The sequence below is a fragment of the Diplodia seriata genome (assembly GCF_021436955.1).
Source record: "Diplodia seriata strain FDS-637 chromosome Unknown scaffold_4, whole genome shotgun sequence".
Taxonomy (NCBI): Eukaryota; Fungi; Ascomycota; class Dothideomycetes; order Botryosphaeriales; family Botryosphaeriaceae; genus Diplodia; species Diplodia seriata.
Genome location: NW_027117311.1, coordinates 3,598,778 through 3,614,855, shown reverse-complemented (window position 1 = coordinate 3,614,855; position 16,078 = coordinate 3,598,778). Strand labels below are relative to the sequence as shown.

Genomic DNA, 16,078 nt, shown 5'->3' with positions numbered 1-16,078 from the left:
TCTTTGCGGTATGTAGCCTGATTCACAATCTCCCATCGAGGAAAGAAGACCACGTGCATTGTCGAAAAAACCGAATAGTATTACCCATGACCAAAAATCGATGTATGCTTTTTGTAGTATAGCCGGTTCATCGCAGATCTCAGGAACCAAGCAAAACAAGGACGCCGGGACAGACAACCGGAAAAAAAAAAAAAAAAAGCCAGGGAAAGACACAGACACACACACCCGCGCCAGCTGCAAGCCAAGCGACAAGAAGCCAATTGTCAGAGTGATGGTGGAGAAAGAAGAGGCAAGATGACGGAGGAAAGAACCATACAAACGAACACACGTAGCCCGGAATCGGGCCGCGGAACCCTCCCCATGGAAGCACACGCCAACCACACGAGCAGGACCGAAAGGAAAAAGGAACTCGAGCAAGTCCCGTTAGGTGTAGGCAGAGAAGCGGAGTACGTAGTAGTTCCCGTAGAGCAAAAAAGCGAACGGCGGATCAATCCGAAATGATGAACGACGAGAAAAACGACAACACTGTAGATTGTGTGTGGTATTGTAGCGGGAGAAACGTCAACAAACAGTTGCCCCGCTCGGTTCCAACCCGGCATCGACGTCGGAGCGAACACGCTACGAAGTAATACATAGCAGATTCCCACTAGCATCCAGTTTCCTGGAATACGCGATGGAAAGAGAAAAAGACAAACACCAAGTTACCCCACGTACGTACATCGAACTTCAGGATAAGCAAAATCTTCCAAGTCGAGGCTTACAAAAACGTCCCTTTGAAGGAAGAAGAGAGACGGAACAAGACTACAGTCCAGTCATACCGTGCAACTGTTCGCATGACCAAAGGACAAGACGAACAAGAAGAAGAAAAGAGCTGACGCACGCGGAAGAAGCGGATGCAGAAGCCGACAGAACAACAACAAGTAAAAGCAAAAGGCTCGGCTCGGAAAAGTAGTTATTCAGAATCTTTCGTCTTCTTTACTTCATTATCATCTCTTCAGTCAAAAAGAGAGAGAGAGTAGTAGGTAGTTCGGGGGTAGAAAAAAATAAAAAAAAAAAGGGAAGAAGACAGAGAGAGAGGGGGGGAGATGGATCGAGAACCCAATGCCGCCGACAGGTATCAGCCATCCACCGCACCCACTCCCACTCTCCTTCTCCCCTTTTTCCCCTTCGTAAACGTTGAGCGCATATGACGCTAAATCGGTCGTCGTCTCTGCTGTGAAAAAAAAAAAAAAGGGAACAAGAATAAAGTCAAACACCTCCCCCAATCCCAATTCAATCAATCCAACCGCGAGGGAGAAAAGAAAACCCCTCTGTTTCTTCCATCTCCATCTCCCTAATCTTCTTCTCTCTCTCTTCTCTTACTCAATCCTCACCCCTCAACCCCTCAACGCCCACCCCCCAACACCTCAAAAATCCCCCCCATAACCACGCCCCCAGCGCCCCCATCCACCCTCGCCACGCCCGGCCGGGGCTCCATGACGCTCAACACACCCGTCCCATCCGGGCCGCAGCCGAACAGCGCGTGCTCGGCGGCGATCTCCTGCTCGATGTTGATGCGCGACTGCTTGCGGCGCAGGGCGAGCAAGCTGCGGATGCGGGAATACGACGACGACGACGACGACGACGACGAGGAAGACGACGACGATGTTGTTGACGAGGGCGAGAGCGTGGCCGAGTTGTTGTGCTGGTGGTGGTGGTGGTGGTGCGCGTGGCTGCTGGTGGGCGGGGTGGTGAGGGCGGCGGTGTGGTGGTAGCCTGAGGTGGTGGTGGTGGTGGTGGTGTGGTGGCCGGATGTGGTGATCGTGGTCGTGTCCGTGGTGTTGGGGATTGCCGTGGGTGGTGCGGCGAGGTCCTTGGTGTTGAGGCGGTGGAGCGAGGGGAGGCGGAACGAGTGCCGGGCCATGGTTGTGGATGTGTGTGTGTGTGTGGTGGTGATCGGCGGGAGGAAAATGGGTGCAACAAGGTAGGGTTTTGACGAGCAGATGAATGCAGATGGAGAGATCCGCGATGTACCGGTTGCGGTGACGTCGGGGGGAAGTGGTTAATCTGAGAAGCTCGAGCTGGCCCAAAGCGGAAGGGTCAGGCGGAGGGACCGTGGCGTGACGGCGTGACGGTTGGCTGGAGCGGGTGACGTGCAGCGAAAGGCTGGTGCTTGTTGGCAACGAGTGGTCTCTGGGGAGGAATCCAAGCGAATGGCGGCCTCGGACTGCTGGGTGTCGAGAGGTGGAGCAGGGTAAATAAGCTGGCTGTTCAGTCTCGCAAATTTGGCGCGGAATGCTGAGTGCGACGGTGGGCGCGCCCTTGGCTGCTTAGGGGCTGGCCGTGCGGACGGGGCGGCAGTGGGCGTGAGGGAGTGGGTTGCAGACGTGGCGGCAGCTGCAGGGTCCAGGTGCGCGCGCGTGATGGTGGGAGTAGTTCTGTTGCTTTGCGGCGGCACGCGGCCCCGGCTTCGCTTTTATGAATGCCGTCTCTGGGGGATGTGTTGGGCGCTGCGGCCAGGGGAATGCTCGCGCGCCGGCGCCGCAGCACCGCGTCAGACAGCCGTCTCAGCTCGCATGACAGGCGTGCGACACAGCCCTACCCCCAGGCCCAGGCCGCGCATCCGGTCAACCACGGTACCGATGGCGCAACCGATGCTGCCCGCAATCGTCAGCCCCAGGCTTTCCCTGTCGCGCCCGCCGTGCCTGGCTCCTGAGACGCGCTACCGCACATGTGCGACGTCTCACCATCCTGCCCAAATCTCGCACGCGTTGCGCCTGCCCTGGGAACGCCGCCCTCGTGTTCGGTCACGCTGGAAGTCGCGGCCGAAGTCGCGCCCCAAACCGCCCACGTGTCCTGCCAGCTGGCGGCGATGACTTTCGACGGGGAGCGTGACTGCGCGCCTCGTCGCCAGTTCGGCAACAATCGCTTATCTCGACCCTCCTTCACGCGACAATCAACGGCTGTGGGCATTGCCCTCTCTCGCTTGCTTCATTTCCTGACGACAATGGATCCATCGAGATAAAAGCGAGGGACTGTGGGTCTCTCGCGACAACAGCCGAGCGGCCTGCCTATTATTCTTATCTGCACGCGACACGATGACCCTGACATGTTATTATATTACTCTCCCTCGGTCCCCATGAAGAACCACAACAACGCGACGAAAAAAAGAGATGCCAGATTGCGTCGGGAGCGCAAGCAATCCAAGTAACCAAGCGCGTCATTGCGGATTGCGGCGGCACACACGCCCGCACCGCACGCACGCACGCACGCACGCACCTCTCTCACCTCACGGCCAACTGCTGCTGCTGCATGTGCATTACTGTCGCGCACACCGCCCGAGGGAAAAACCCACCCCATCACATCACACCTTGCCGGGGTCCCATGTGGACAACGCATCAGAAACCACGTCCCGCGCACACACGCTGTCCCGTAACCTGCCCTCCCCCCTCTTCTGTCATTGTCAAGCACGCCTGTTGTCTCTTCAGCCTAAACATGGGCGAATCAGACCTGTCACATATCCACTACACACGTATACACAATCGGCCGAACTTTTCCTACTACTGGACGAGGGGACGAACGAGGAACGAGCAGAAGAAGAAAGAGGAGGAGGAGGAACAATCTTAGAATAGACAAGACGAACGCCAATCGCTAATGCTATGCTGCGACACACACATATCCCGCGGGTTTCACTTTCCCTGCTGCATCATCCAAACCCCCTGATTTCTCGCTTCAAGACTTTCCCGTCCGAAAAAAAAAAAAAAAAGTCTAGACGCACCCATGGAACGGGAGGCAACAACCTCATCGCTCCGCTCGGCATGTTGAAAGAGAAGGGAAAAAAAAATGGCTAACTGCACTTTTGAGTTTGTGTGTGTGAAGCTTCTCCCTTTCCGAAATCTTCCCTGCACACCCCACCCCCCTGCTTGCGCGCATCGACATTCTTCTGTCTCTATCATGTACAACTCACTCTCTTCACACATACACACACATACAGAGAGAGAGAGAGAGATGAATAAAAAAGGGAGAAGAAGATAGGAAGGGGAAAAAAAAAAAAGAGCAAACCCGCGTGCACACGTGCGCAACGCAATCCCCCCATCCCCCGTCCGTCCCCAGAGAGAGAAAAAAAAATCCCACATCCCAAAAACTCCTACTCACTCCCATCCTATCCCATCCTTTCCCTTCATCACCATCATCACCTACCTCCCCGGCCTCCTAACCGTAAAACTCTTCCTAATACTCTCGCCCCAAATGCTATTATCCAACACCTCCAGGACATCCTGCGCACTAACATCGCTATTCTGCCTGCTGCGCCCACCACCACCACCACCAGCACCACCTTGCTCCGCCGCCGGCATGCCGCTCTGCCTGTACCCGGCACCCACGCCACCAGGCAGTGTCGACGACCGACTGACGCCCGCACCGCCGCCGCTCGGGCCGGCGGCACCGATGACGCTGCTGTGAGCCGTCGCCGTGCTCATGCTTTCGCGCGGCATGCCGCTGACGACGGGGCTGGCGGGGCGGCTGAGGTTGAGGGCGGAGGCGAGTTGCCAGTTGAGCTCGGCGGGGTCGATGGGGGCCGGTTGTTGGCTGGCGTGCGGCGAGTGTGTTGGTGACAGGGTTGGTGAGAGGGGGATGCTGTGCAGGGCGCCGTGGCCTCCGCCGCGGGTCGGGCTCATGATGGGGCTGGCCTGGATGCTGTTGGCGCGGCTCTGGATGGGGGTTTTCTGGATGCTGTTGGCGCGGCTGCGGAACGCGCCCTCGGTGTCGAGCGGGGGCGGTACTGCGGGTTGGGGGCGGTGGTTGTTGTTGTTGTCGAAGTAGCCGTCGCCGCCGCTGCCTGCCGATGACGGTGATGGTTGGTATGGTGACAGCGAAGGTGATGGTAGGTTGGATTCGGGGCGCAGGCCGCCGGCCGGGCTGCCGCCGGCCGTGGCGTCGTCGGCCATGGTGAATTCGAACTGCGGCACCGCCGTCATCCGGCCTGCCCGCTTGGCCTCCAATGCGCGACGGAAGCGACGCGCCCAGAAGAGCGTGTCGAAGAAACCGATGACGATCTTGCGCTGCACCGATTCTTCCACCCGTTGCAGGCGAGCCTTGCGGCGCAAGAATTCCTCGAGTCTGGGGAAAAAAGAAACTGTCAGCGTTCGTTCATCTAGTATGCTCCGAGGACACAACGTACCTCAAGCTCTTGTTGTCGTTGATGACCTTGTAGTGAGCAAGAGTGATGAGAAGGGAAGTGAAATGGATGCCTCTGTCAGGATCTGCGCCATTGATCATCTCTTCGAAGAACCTGTTCATTCGTGCTCTTCGCCTACGAATCTCCTCACACGGCAGGTCGGCCAGGCGATCGTTGAGCTTGTCGAGGTCAATTTCAGGCGTCTGTTTTCTGCCTTCAAGTGGGAGGCCGTGGTCGGGGAGTGGTTTGCTGCAGTCTTCAATGATTCGGCTGACTGTGAAATCACCATCGTATATTCTCATCTCGAAGACACCAGAAAGTTCCTATACAAGTCAGTAACGATGAAACTAAAAGCTGGGGAACCACTTACGCCAAGCAAGCGCGGAAACTTCTCCTTGGAGATGAAACCGGTGCCGTGAGGGTCGAACTCTGCCCAGGCTTGCTTGTATCGACGAATCTCCTCGCGGCTGATGACCGATAAACCGCTACTGCGCTGGTACACGTACGAGAAAGACTCGTAAATAAGCGAGACGAACAGGTTGACGAAGATGTACATGCTGAGCACGTTCCAGAGGATGAAGAGAGTGCGAGCCCATTCGGCACTGCCGCAATCGCCGTCGTAGAACTCGTCGCCCACTGTACAGAAAGGCGGCTGAATGGCAGCAAAATCCTCCATCACCTCGTTCCATCCTTCACCACTGGACATCCGGAACAGGAGGATAAGCGCCTTGGGAACGGTTCTGAAGTTGATGTTGCCGCCTTCTTCCGGTCCAAACCTGGTCAGGCCGAATGCCTGGGTAAAAGCAATGGCAAAAACAAGGAACATGACAAACCACGTGGCGAGGAGGTTGGCAATGGATCCCACCGACGCGGCCGCTGTTTTGAAGAGCTGGTCAAGTTGATTGTTCCGGGGAATGAGAAGGAGGGTGATTGAGACCAAGTGGAGCTTGTGCAGCTGAACATAGCCACGCTCGTCGAAGTTGGTGAGGAGGAGAACTGTCGTGACGAACGTGCCGAACACGGAAAACAGAGAGTAGACATCCCAAGAGCTTCTGCGAAAGCGTGTCCAGCCCAGCCCAATGATCCGAACGGTGATGTTGGCGATGTAGATGAGAGTGAGGAGCAGGAAGACAAAGTCTCGGGTACGTCCCCACTGCCATGGTTCTGGGTAGTATTCTAGGCAAAGAAGGAGTAGGTGAAGAATGAGGATGAAGGTTATGAATCTCTGCCACCGACCGGTTTTCTTCACTGCGCGGCGATAGCACCATTCCTCCCATGTCTCTCGCTTCTTCGTGGACGATGGTCTCTTTGAGGGGGAGAGCTGCCTGAGGAGCTTGCGCAATTCGAGCCACGAACGTTGGTCTGTCGTCAGGTATGCAACGCCAGTTTGCTCGGTGTAGTTGCGCATGAAGACGGACACGAACAGCGTCAACACGAAGACCGCACCGAGCAAGTTGAAGACAACGAAGTATACCGCGTTTCCTTGTGAAGCAAAATCTTCAGGTTGCCGAAAGACTCCAGTGATGGCCGAGGCGGAGTACATGACATCAATCCAACCTTCTTGGGAGACAATCTGGAAGAGAATGAAGAGGGAGTTCCCGAAATTGTCAAAGTCGTAAAAGGGATTTGAGGCCTGACGAGGCGATAGCACCTCCCAGTTGAATGGTGTGCTGAGGTACTCCCCAACGCAGTCATGAAGATCCACAATGTTCGAGTCTCCGTCGTTGCACGTGTACAGACGACCGTTGAAGAGGTTGAGGCCGTAGATGGCAAATGGGATGAGAAAGCTCAAGGAGACAAAGGCAGCCGACATGACCTTCCAACCGCCCCGAACAATGACGTGGTGGAAGGTGTTCCGAGCGCTGTCGCTGACGTTCAACAACCTCAAAGCTCTGAGGGCTTTGAATGCACCGACGGCTCGCGACACGTCTCCTTCGTTCATCAGGAGAGTCAGGATATTAATCCACAGCGTAATCAGCACCACGCCGTCGATGAATCCCCACGAGCTTCGGAAGTATGCATTTGGCGTCCAGAAAAACCCGTCGGCGATGACCTTGATAAGGGCCTCAACACTGAAGAGGATAGCGAATCCCAAATCCGTGTACACGAACCAGTTGTAGACGCTGTACCCATGTGACTCGAAATACTCCTTTTGGTAGACCGGAGTGGTGATGCAAGCGAGAAGCACCATGGCAACAATGGCCGCGTAGATGAACGCCGAGAAAGCGTACCAGATAGGAATCGAAGGCGTCACACCCTCGATACGGTCGTCACCACGTCCTGGTCCAACAATGCGCTGGCACATCCTCCTGATGAAGTTGTGTGGTTTGAACATGAAGAGTGAGACGTTGTACGAGGGATGTTTTTGCAAATACTCTCGTTGCGCCTTTTTCCTGCGCTCGGTGGCCGACACAACCTCGTGTGCCATCGTGCGGGGGTCCAAATCTTCGTACGCCTTGGAAAATTCAAGTCGAGAGTAGAAAGGATTCGGCTCACGATGCCATACCCTGCGGACGAAATGATCCCACATCCTTGTCATGATGCCCACCTTCGCTATGTTCGGCGCGGCGTTGTGTCTTCCTTCATTGTGGCCGTGGGAATCTGTTCCGGCGAGCAGGGGCTGCTCGGGCTCATCAAGAAAATCTCGGACCACAGCATCCTTGAGCAACATCTCAGTAGCGGCTGCGCCATAGTCAAGCGGGTCTCTTTTTTTCCCGGCCGTCACCTTGAAGATGGTTGACAATGCGAGATTACCGGCTGTGGAACCTCCAAGCTCTTTCTGGTGCAAGAAGGCCTTGACTTGCTGAAGCCGCTTTTCATCTTCTGATACATCAAAGTTCTCCTGGATGACAGCAATGAACATGTTCAGGACGATGAAGTTCGACAAGATGTACCAGATAATCAGGAAGGCGGCTCCGATCCAGGCGGTGTTATAGGTAACTTGGAACTTTTGAACGGTATAGAGGACGTCCGTCCAGTTCTCACTAGAAAGCAATTGATACATCCCGAGAAATGAGTTGAAGAGGGTCGAGAATGTGACTCGGATCGACTCCCCGTCGTCTTCTTGGGGGATTTCGCCGCGGAAGATCTGGGCAGCAAAAAGAGCAGCCAAGAATGTCAGGAGGAACACGAACAAGATCAAGTTGAGAAGACCGTAGACGTTGCCCAAGACGGTCATGATGAGCTCGCGTGTCAGAGAGACGGCCAGAACCACACGATAGAAACGCATGATCTGGAAGACGGTCATCCAAGCGTAGACCCGCTCCTTGTGCCTGACGGGAGGTAGCTGCATTATGGTCGTGATGATGGCAAGAAAGAGATCCAGAAGGTTCCTTCGACGGCGGTGGAAGTGTCTCCAGTCTGCGACAAAGCGCCAGATGATCTCGAGGAGGAGGAATGCAGTCACGACGAGTTCGGTTCTGTCGATGAAATGCTCGCGGTAATCGCTCATGTCGTGGCTCCGCAAGGCTTGGACGATGAGATCAAAAACAATGAGCAAAACCCAAAATGCTCTGGTTTTGAGATATACTTGAAGCATGGGAGGCTTGCGCCGTTGGGGCATCACCTCCTCTTGCCTTTCGTCCGGACCTTGCGCGACTTCTTGAGCCGTGAAAGCACTAGTCTTGCTCTCATCTCTGATGACTTGGAATGACGACGTGATCACAGCGATAAGCAAGTTGATCAACCACAGCGCCATGATGACGATTCCAAAGGCAAAGTAGAGACAGGCGGCCAGATAGTCGCTGTCTGACAAATTGTACATGATGTCGGAAAACGTATTGGAGGTCATGATGACAAAGACCAGCTCTAACGATTGGAATATGTTGTCATAGCTGATGGTGCCGTTTTGTTGGTTTTGGCCTTCGATGCATTGGGCGGGCCACGGACAGATATAGCCTTTGCTGTAATCTGCCCCTTCCTTTCCATTGGCGGCGATCCATGGCATTTCTGTACCGTTAGCAGTGAGGTACCCTCCGCAGTATTGCTCGGTAGTGTAGTCCTCCTGTATGCCCGCTGGATCTTGCCACACGCACGTCCGCCTGAGACTGGACTTGAAGCTCTGGACCCCGATAATGGCAAACAGAAGCCAGAAGAAACTAATGAGGAAACCAACATTGACGAGCAGTGGGGCTGCTCTTTTCAGACTTCGGAGAATGACCGTGGTACCGCTGGTAAGACCCAGAAGACGGAGAATGCGCAAGCAACTGAGCATGCGGAAGACGTAGGCGTGGTTGTGCTCCTCGACGCCAAACACTCCGATGATGAAGCTGATCCAGAATGAGACGACGGCAACAAAGTCGAGTCGGTTGAAGGAGTGGCGCAGAAACGCTCGATGAGAGAGTCGTACTCTTTGCTGCTGCCGGGCGTTCGCTGGATCATCCACGTCCATCTGGTAGGTGGTAAAGGAACGAAAGAGCACGGGCTGCTCTGGTGGTAGCGTCGGATCCGATCTCTTAACCGAGGGCTGACGCTGAGGTCCGGCGAACAGCTTCTTGCCCTTTTCCATCATCGCCTGCCGCACGCCGATTTGACGATTGATGGTACTGTACTCAACCGGATTGATGACAAAGCCGGACACAATTACTCGTATTATAATCTCGATGGTGTAGATTACGAAAAGGGCCAAGAGGAAATAGTCTATCCAGGTAGTTCCCCAGTGGCTGGACCGGGGATGTGTAAACACGCTGCGAGCCGAGTCTATAGTGAGCAAAATGGTCTGCATAACGATACAAAGAAGAAGAATGGGTTCCGTGGCAGGGTGCGTCAGAAGATCGCAGAGCTTTGTTCTGATGGAGCTGTTCGGCGGGAAAATCCCTAGAGATTTGCCTTTCAAAGGGTTTGCGTGGTATCTCCAGTTGAAATTAGGCGGACGTGTAGGTGATGGAAGTTTCTCCAGCGGGGATCCGGGCGAGATCGGAGAGCGCGGAGAGCGCGGAGACGGCGGCGGGCCATCATTCCCGTACGCATCTACAGACGGCCACTCGTCTTCCTCCTCTTGCTGCTCCCCTTGCTTTTTCTGTGAAGACTTCCGACGAATGGCTCGTTCAATAAGCTCAGGTTCGTTACTGATGTTGACGACACGCTGAGAAATATTCCTCATCATGGTTCCAGCCCGCCGGAGAGGAGATTCTATTGCTGACGGAGAAAGCGATCTTGTGCGTCCGCCCGAACCTGACCGCCCAAGACTCGTAGTTGACAAGCGAAGACCGGCTTCAGCCTGACCGAGGTCATCACCGAGTCGTGCATTTCCCGGCGAGGCCGAAGCACGCTCCGGGGTCAAAAACTGCACGCTTTGAAAACTAGAGCGGCCGGTTTGCTCCACAGGGGTCCTGGGTTCCGCGCCGGGCGAGGTAGGCGCAAGGTGCCGAGTGGTGGTGGTTTGTGCCGAGTCCGGGTCTGCGCCTTTGAAGTAGCCTGTATTATCATCTTCCGATATGCGGCTGTCGTACAATGTGCCATCGCTGGGATGTAGCCAGAGGGCCGGGCTCCGAGGGTTTCCCGGCGATACGATTGAAGGTTGGTCCCGGCGCGAAGAGTCGCCCTCGAACGATAGACCTGCAAAACCAATGGCGTTCTGAAACGCTCCCACATCTCCCACAGGGCTGATCGGCGAGGACGCGGGACCACGGCCACTGTTGTTTAGCCCTTGTGTTGACAGCTGGAGTGGCGACGGCCGAATCGCGTCCCGTGGGGGACTGGATTCACTGAGCGGCGCATACCTGGCGTTTCGCGAGTCCCGGCTGCGTAACAAGCTCCTCCCGCGGTCACTGAGGGTTCGGCGATGCTGCGGGTCGGCGTGGTCGGCGTCAGGGGGCCGGTTGAGGTCTTGGAGCGGTATCGACTGCGGCGCCGACTCGTCGCGAGGATAGCGTTGATTATTGTGGTGATCGGCCATGGTAACGAGCGACACGTCCCTAGGTCACTATGCGCTCCAATGCGTCATCTGGACCGTGGGCGGCGGAAGGTGGGCGGGAGCGGGTTGGGCGGGCGGCGGCGCAGGTATGATAATCTGGGGTAACAGCACTGCGGGCTTCACAGATCCGGGTGATCTGTGCGCCGCAGCGTGGTGTTGCGGTCGAACGGGGGTCTTGGCGGCGCGCGACGGGGGGGTCGAGGCGACGGCGCAGAAGGCGGGAGTGCGTGAAGGCGGCGGGAGTGGTGTTGGTTGAGGTGCGGGCGTGGGAGTGGGCGTGGGCGAAATGTCTCGTCGCGAGGACGGCGATCGCAGCAGCTTGGCGCGGGATTGTGCATGCAATACGGCCTGGCGTGTCGGAAGCAGAGGCAGGCCTCAGGGACCACAGTTCCCAAGCCACGCAGTGGGCCAGAGCGCAGAGAGTGCCGATTATTTATAGCACCACCGCCACGCGTCGCAGCTCGCAACCCAGCTTTCTCGAGAGTTCGCGCGCCGCATTTGCTCGGGCTGCCATCCCTATTTGTGTGCCCCTCTGCCCCCGGCTCTCGGCATGCCCATCAGTTGCCAGCGGAGGGTGGCCGGCAGGCACGGCATGCTCGGCGCGGCCGTCCCATCGTCATCTGAAACGGTAAAGGGCCAGCCTGGCGCATGCAAGGACGCGCTTTGCCGAGTCGGGATGGGCGTCCCAGGCAGCGCGCCTGTTTTGACGGTTTGACGTCTGCCTAAGGCGCCAGAGGGGGCGCGGGATGGAGCATTCCAGCTCTGCTTCTCATCTCTCGACGCGCGCCGCTGCTGTGCCGCCGCGCAAGCGGGCGGGCGGGCGGTGTTACGAGAGATAAGGCCCCAGCCTTATTGGTACCTAGCCGTCATAGGGCTGACGGGATCTTCACGGCAACTTTTCCGGCCCTGCCAGGTGTTCTGCGCGTCGCCGCAGCGACTGCTGTCAACATATGTGCAAGAGAGCTGCTTCAAAGGCGTTTGCAGTGGACCTGTCTGAGACGGATAATTGCATGGTGATATATGCGTCCATTGCGTCTCGCCTGGAGCCTCTCGTATGGGTGCACGCAAACGCCTGCCGCGGCACACGAACGCGCAGAATCACATACCGCGCTGGAATTGTGTTTCGCTTAATTTGCGTATCCGGGCGTGTGCCTGGGGCGGAAGGATGGGCAAGGGATGGGATTGCCCTTCATGTGATGCGGCCACGACATGCAGGTTGTGCTGACAGGAGGCCGGGCCGCGGAGCGGTGGTGCCAAGAGCGAGCGCGCCGCCCCGAGTGACGCTGGAGTGTCGGCCCTCTCCAATTTCTACAGAGATCAGGTACAGCTTCAGAATCACCCGCCAACTTCCACCCCACGACCCGTCGCGCGTCCCGCCGCGAGCCGCGCGCTATCCTCGCTCCATATCGCGCTATCCGACCGTTTCTCGCCCGAAGCCACGCCAATCGCGCTGTTTGCCCCTCGCGCCTGCCGCAACGCGTCGCCGCACGGCACGCTTCCGTCACCATGCCTGCCAGGAAGCGCGCCCGTCAGGAAGTCGAGCAGGAGGAACAACCGCCGAACCAAGAGCCCACCAAGCTCGAGAAGCTGCGCAACACCTGGGAGTTTGCGAGTCTTGTTCAATACATTTACACCTTTGGTAACGTCGTGAAGATCGACGAGGACATCGACGTTGATGTGAGCATTTCCCCGCAGCCATCAGCCGCGTGCACTCCGTATACCCCGATGTTGGACGTATCTAACTCGGTGCAGGAACTCGAGGCAGAATGCCTAACGCCCACGCCGTCCGAAACGCTCGCGCAAATCGGTCTAGCTCTGCTCAAATATGTATCGTCACACAAAGGACTAACGTGAGAGCTCCCGCACACGCGCTAAATAGTCGCCCGCTGACTTCGACCAGCTTAGAGATCTTCGACGAGTATGCGCGCCGCCAGTACGTCGCCAAGGCGCCTCAGCGCAATCCGTTCGGAGTCGATGAGGAGCCTAGGAAGTTCAACGACATGGACACCTTCACCAAAATTCGTGTCCTTCAACAGCTTTCCACTTGGACCCTCGGTAACGCTGAACGCATACGCGAGAAGATGCCGGAGCAGAAGGACACGGAGCAGACAAACTGGGTAAGCGGCATTGTCTACTGGCAGCATTGGTCTTTGCTAAGGTCACGCAGCGCGTCGAAGCATTTGGGTGGGACAAGGAGGACCGAACATACTTTGTACTCGATGACGATCGCTTATACCGCCGTACCGATCCGCCTTTGCCCGCCACCCCACCGCCAAGGTCCAAGTCGAAAGCGAAGGCGAAGCCTAAGAAAACCAAGGGCACCCGAGCAAGCAAGCGAAGGAGGCTATCCACATCGCCTTTAGAAAGTGATGTGGAACAGGAGGAAGACGGTACCCAGGATGCTTCTACACGGGAAGAGGACACGTTTGGCGGTATGAAATGGGAATGCGTCGCCGTCACGCTGGAAGACTATAATGGCTTTGTGGAATCGATCCGCAAGAGCAGAGATCCAAATGAGAAAGAGCTCGTGAAGCGTTTGCAGGCCGAAGTCCTACCCATTATCGAGAAGAGGGCTGAGCAACAGCGACAAAAGGCTCAAAGGAAGCAAAGGGAGCTGGAGAATCTCGAGAAGCTGGCGAATGCAAAGCGGTCCAGCAGAATCGCAGGCCGCGTGGAGAAGCAAAAGGAACAAGAGGCTGCTGTTGAAGCTGAGCGCAAGCGTACAGCCGACCTAGAAATGGCCAAGAAGGAGCAAGACAAGCAGAAGCAGATGGAGGAGGTGCGTCCATCATTCGATCACCCGCTGGAACCGTTTGCTGACACCCCCAAGGCACGAGAGTCACGCATGATGACCCGCGAGCAGCGCCTAAAAGAACGCGAAGTGAGGCGCATACTTCACGAGGAAGAATTGAAGAAGCTGCGGGAGAATAGTGAAAAGGCAGAAACCAACGAAATGCGGATGTCCGAACGCCATCTCAAGGCCGAGATGGAAAGGCGTCAGAGAGAGCTGGAGCAGATGGCACAGGAGGAAGAAAACTGGATCTTCGACTGCGCCGTCTGTGGTGTTCATGGCGAAAACCTCGTACGGCATCCGACGTCTTGTGTTGTTTGGTTCGGCAGCTGACTTCGCGACAGGACGATGGATCGCACAGCATCGCATGCGAGAGATGCAACGTCTGGCAACATAGTGCGTGCCACGGAATTGCCAAGGCGACAGCAGAAAGGGACGACTTCCACTTCGTCTGTTCAGACTGCAAGCGCAAGGCGGAAGATGCTGCGAGGCCTAAGCTGCCACCCCTTAAGTTCAAGGTCGGCGCTTCACCTAAGCCGGACACTTCTGCCTCATCGCTGGCGGTGGCACCTCCGCCAGGGCAGACTGAAGCTTCCGGTCAGCCGTTGCAGTCAGCACGGCCCCAGCAAGCAGCCCCACCACACCCACCGCCGGCAAATGGTATCCTGAATGGCCCAAGCCTATCGCCTCATGGCCAAACCTCTGGTCCACCTGGAATGATCCATGCGGGATCCAGTTATGGCTCCGCACACAGCACGCCCTCTCAAGCTCCACTGCCGCCAGTGCCATCATTACAAGCCGCAAATGCACCGTCCATTCCGCCACCACGTTTCATGGCCGGTGGTCAAAGTGGACACCACGTTATGGCGGGTCCTCCTAACTGGCACCGCTCACCTCCGTCTCAGAACCCACCTCATGGACAGTCCAACGGACATAACCGCAATCCGTCATCCAATTCATCTCCAAATCGGCCTCTGACGTATAACCCGTCCCCGAACAGCCCCTCCTCGGGCTACGGAGCTCAATCACCATCAAAGCCGAGTGCAGCTACGGACCAGAAGCGTCCCATGTCCTCGGGATACGGCGCCCCATCGCCGTCAAAGCCCGCACCCGCGTCTTCACCATACCAAACCAACGGGCACCCTATGACAGCCCCTTTCACTAGCCCTGGCACGTCTTTCCTGCCAGCACCGATTCAGCGTCCAGCATTCTCACCGGTAAAGCAAGCATCGTCCCCTCCGCAGCAGCAGCAGCACTCTTCCCCTTTCGTAGAGAACAACTCCCGCCTCCTGCCCGAGCCCTCAGCTGGAATCTCACCGGAAAAGCATGACAGCGCTCCACCTGCATCCCAAGGGCTCTCGGAACCCCCGAAGCTCCCGCCCGTCGCTCAGTTGGCGCCCAGCGCCAACCCTCCCATATTGACCCCGCCCAGCAAGAAGACGCCGGAGGGCTCGCAAGCCGAGCAAAGTAAGCAAACCTCCGCCCCGTCATCTGCCTCTGTGCCTGTCGGCCAAGCGAGCTCGGGTCTTCCGCATAAAACTGCGAACGGTCAGTAAAATGGGGGGGCTGAATGATGTGGAACGTTGTGGGATGCCGTTTTTGTTGTTTTTTGTGTTGTTTCGATATAGATGTTTTCATCATGGCGCCATGGAAAGCCTTTGGGATCACGACAGCATGAGGGAAGGTGTTTTGTGTGTGTATTTCGATCCGCCCACCCAAAGAGAAAACGGGAGGATCGATCTTTCGAGCAACGAATGAATCTTATATTTTTTTCCCCTTTGCGGATCAGGCACTGGTTTCTCATCACTGTTGTTTTTGGCACGAAACACTTTTTTTTTTGGCATCGGGCTAAGGGCGTCGCTTGTGTACGGGAATGGTTTTTTCTGTTTCACACCCCCCAGCCTTGGAGCCTTCACGTCTTTGGCATAGACGCAATTTGTTTCTTCGAGGAGATCTCCCGGTGTGCGCTGCGTGGTTTTCGAATGCGGGGATATACACCATTTGCTTGATCGAAAAGGATGACAGTTGAAATCTTTTTTCCCTTTCCGGAGGCCGGGGTTGTTGTTCCTCTCGAAGGGCGGGCGGGTACCTACACGTCGTCAAACCTTTCGATGCCTTTTAACTTTTGTCGCCATCGGAGTTGGACTCACTCTTTCTGAAAGTCGTCTGTCCACGGAAGAGCATCGGGATGGGGGAGGGAGGGAGGGGAACATCGCCG

General features: G+C 56.5%; 3 protein-coding genes across 3 annotated transcripts; 1 reads left to right on the top strand and 2 right to left on the bottom strand.

Annotated features, from left to right (window-relative positions):
• Window positions 1-4,175: 4,175 nt before the first annotated feature.
• Window positions 4,176-5,277, bottom strand: CCH1_2 (calcium channel protein; the record flags this gene model as incomplete). Its single annotated transcript, XM_066776413.1, has 2 exons — window positions 4,176-5,097; window positions 5,270-5,277. The coding sequence occupies 2 exons, from the start codon at window positions 5,275-5,277 to the stop codon at window positions 4,176-4,178; spliced, it is 930 nt and encodes a 309-aa protein (XP_066634294.1).
• Window positions 5,278-5,453: 176 nt separating this feature from the next.
• CCH1_1 (calcium channel protein) lies at window positions 5,454-10,123 on the bottom strand (the record flags this gene model as incomplete). Its single annotated transcript, XM_066776412.1, has 2 exons — window positions 5,454-9,793; window positions 10,120-10,123. The coding sequence occupies 2 exons, from the start codon at window positions 10,121-10,123 to the stop codon at window positions 5,454-5,456; spliced, it is 4,344 nt and encodes a 1,447-aa protein (XP_066634293.1).
• A 2,771-nt stretch (window positions 10,124-12,894) lies between these two features.
• SLS55_004960 (uncharacterized protein) lies at window positions 12,895-14,193 on the top strand (the record flags this gene model as incomplete). Its single annotated transcript, XM_066776411.1, has 2 exons — window positions 12,895-12,901; window positions 13,211-14,193. 2 exons carry the CDS (start codon window positions 12,895-12,897, stop codon window positions 14,191-14,193), a joined length of 990 nt encoding a protein of 329 aa, XP_066634292.1.
• Between the last annotated feature and the right edge of the window lie 1,885 nt (window positions 14,194-16,078).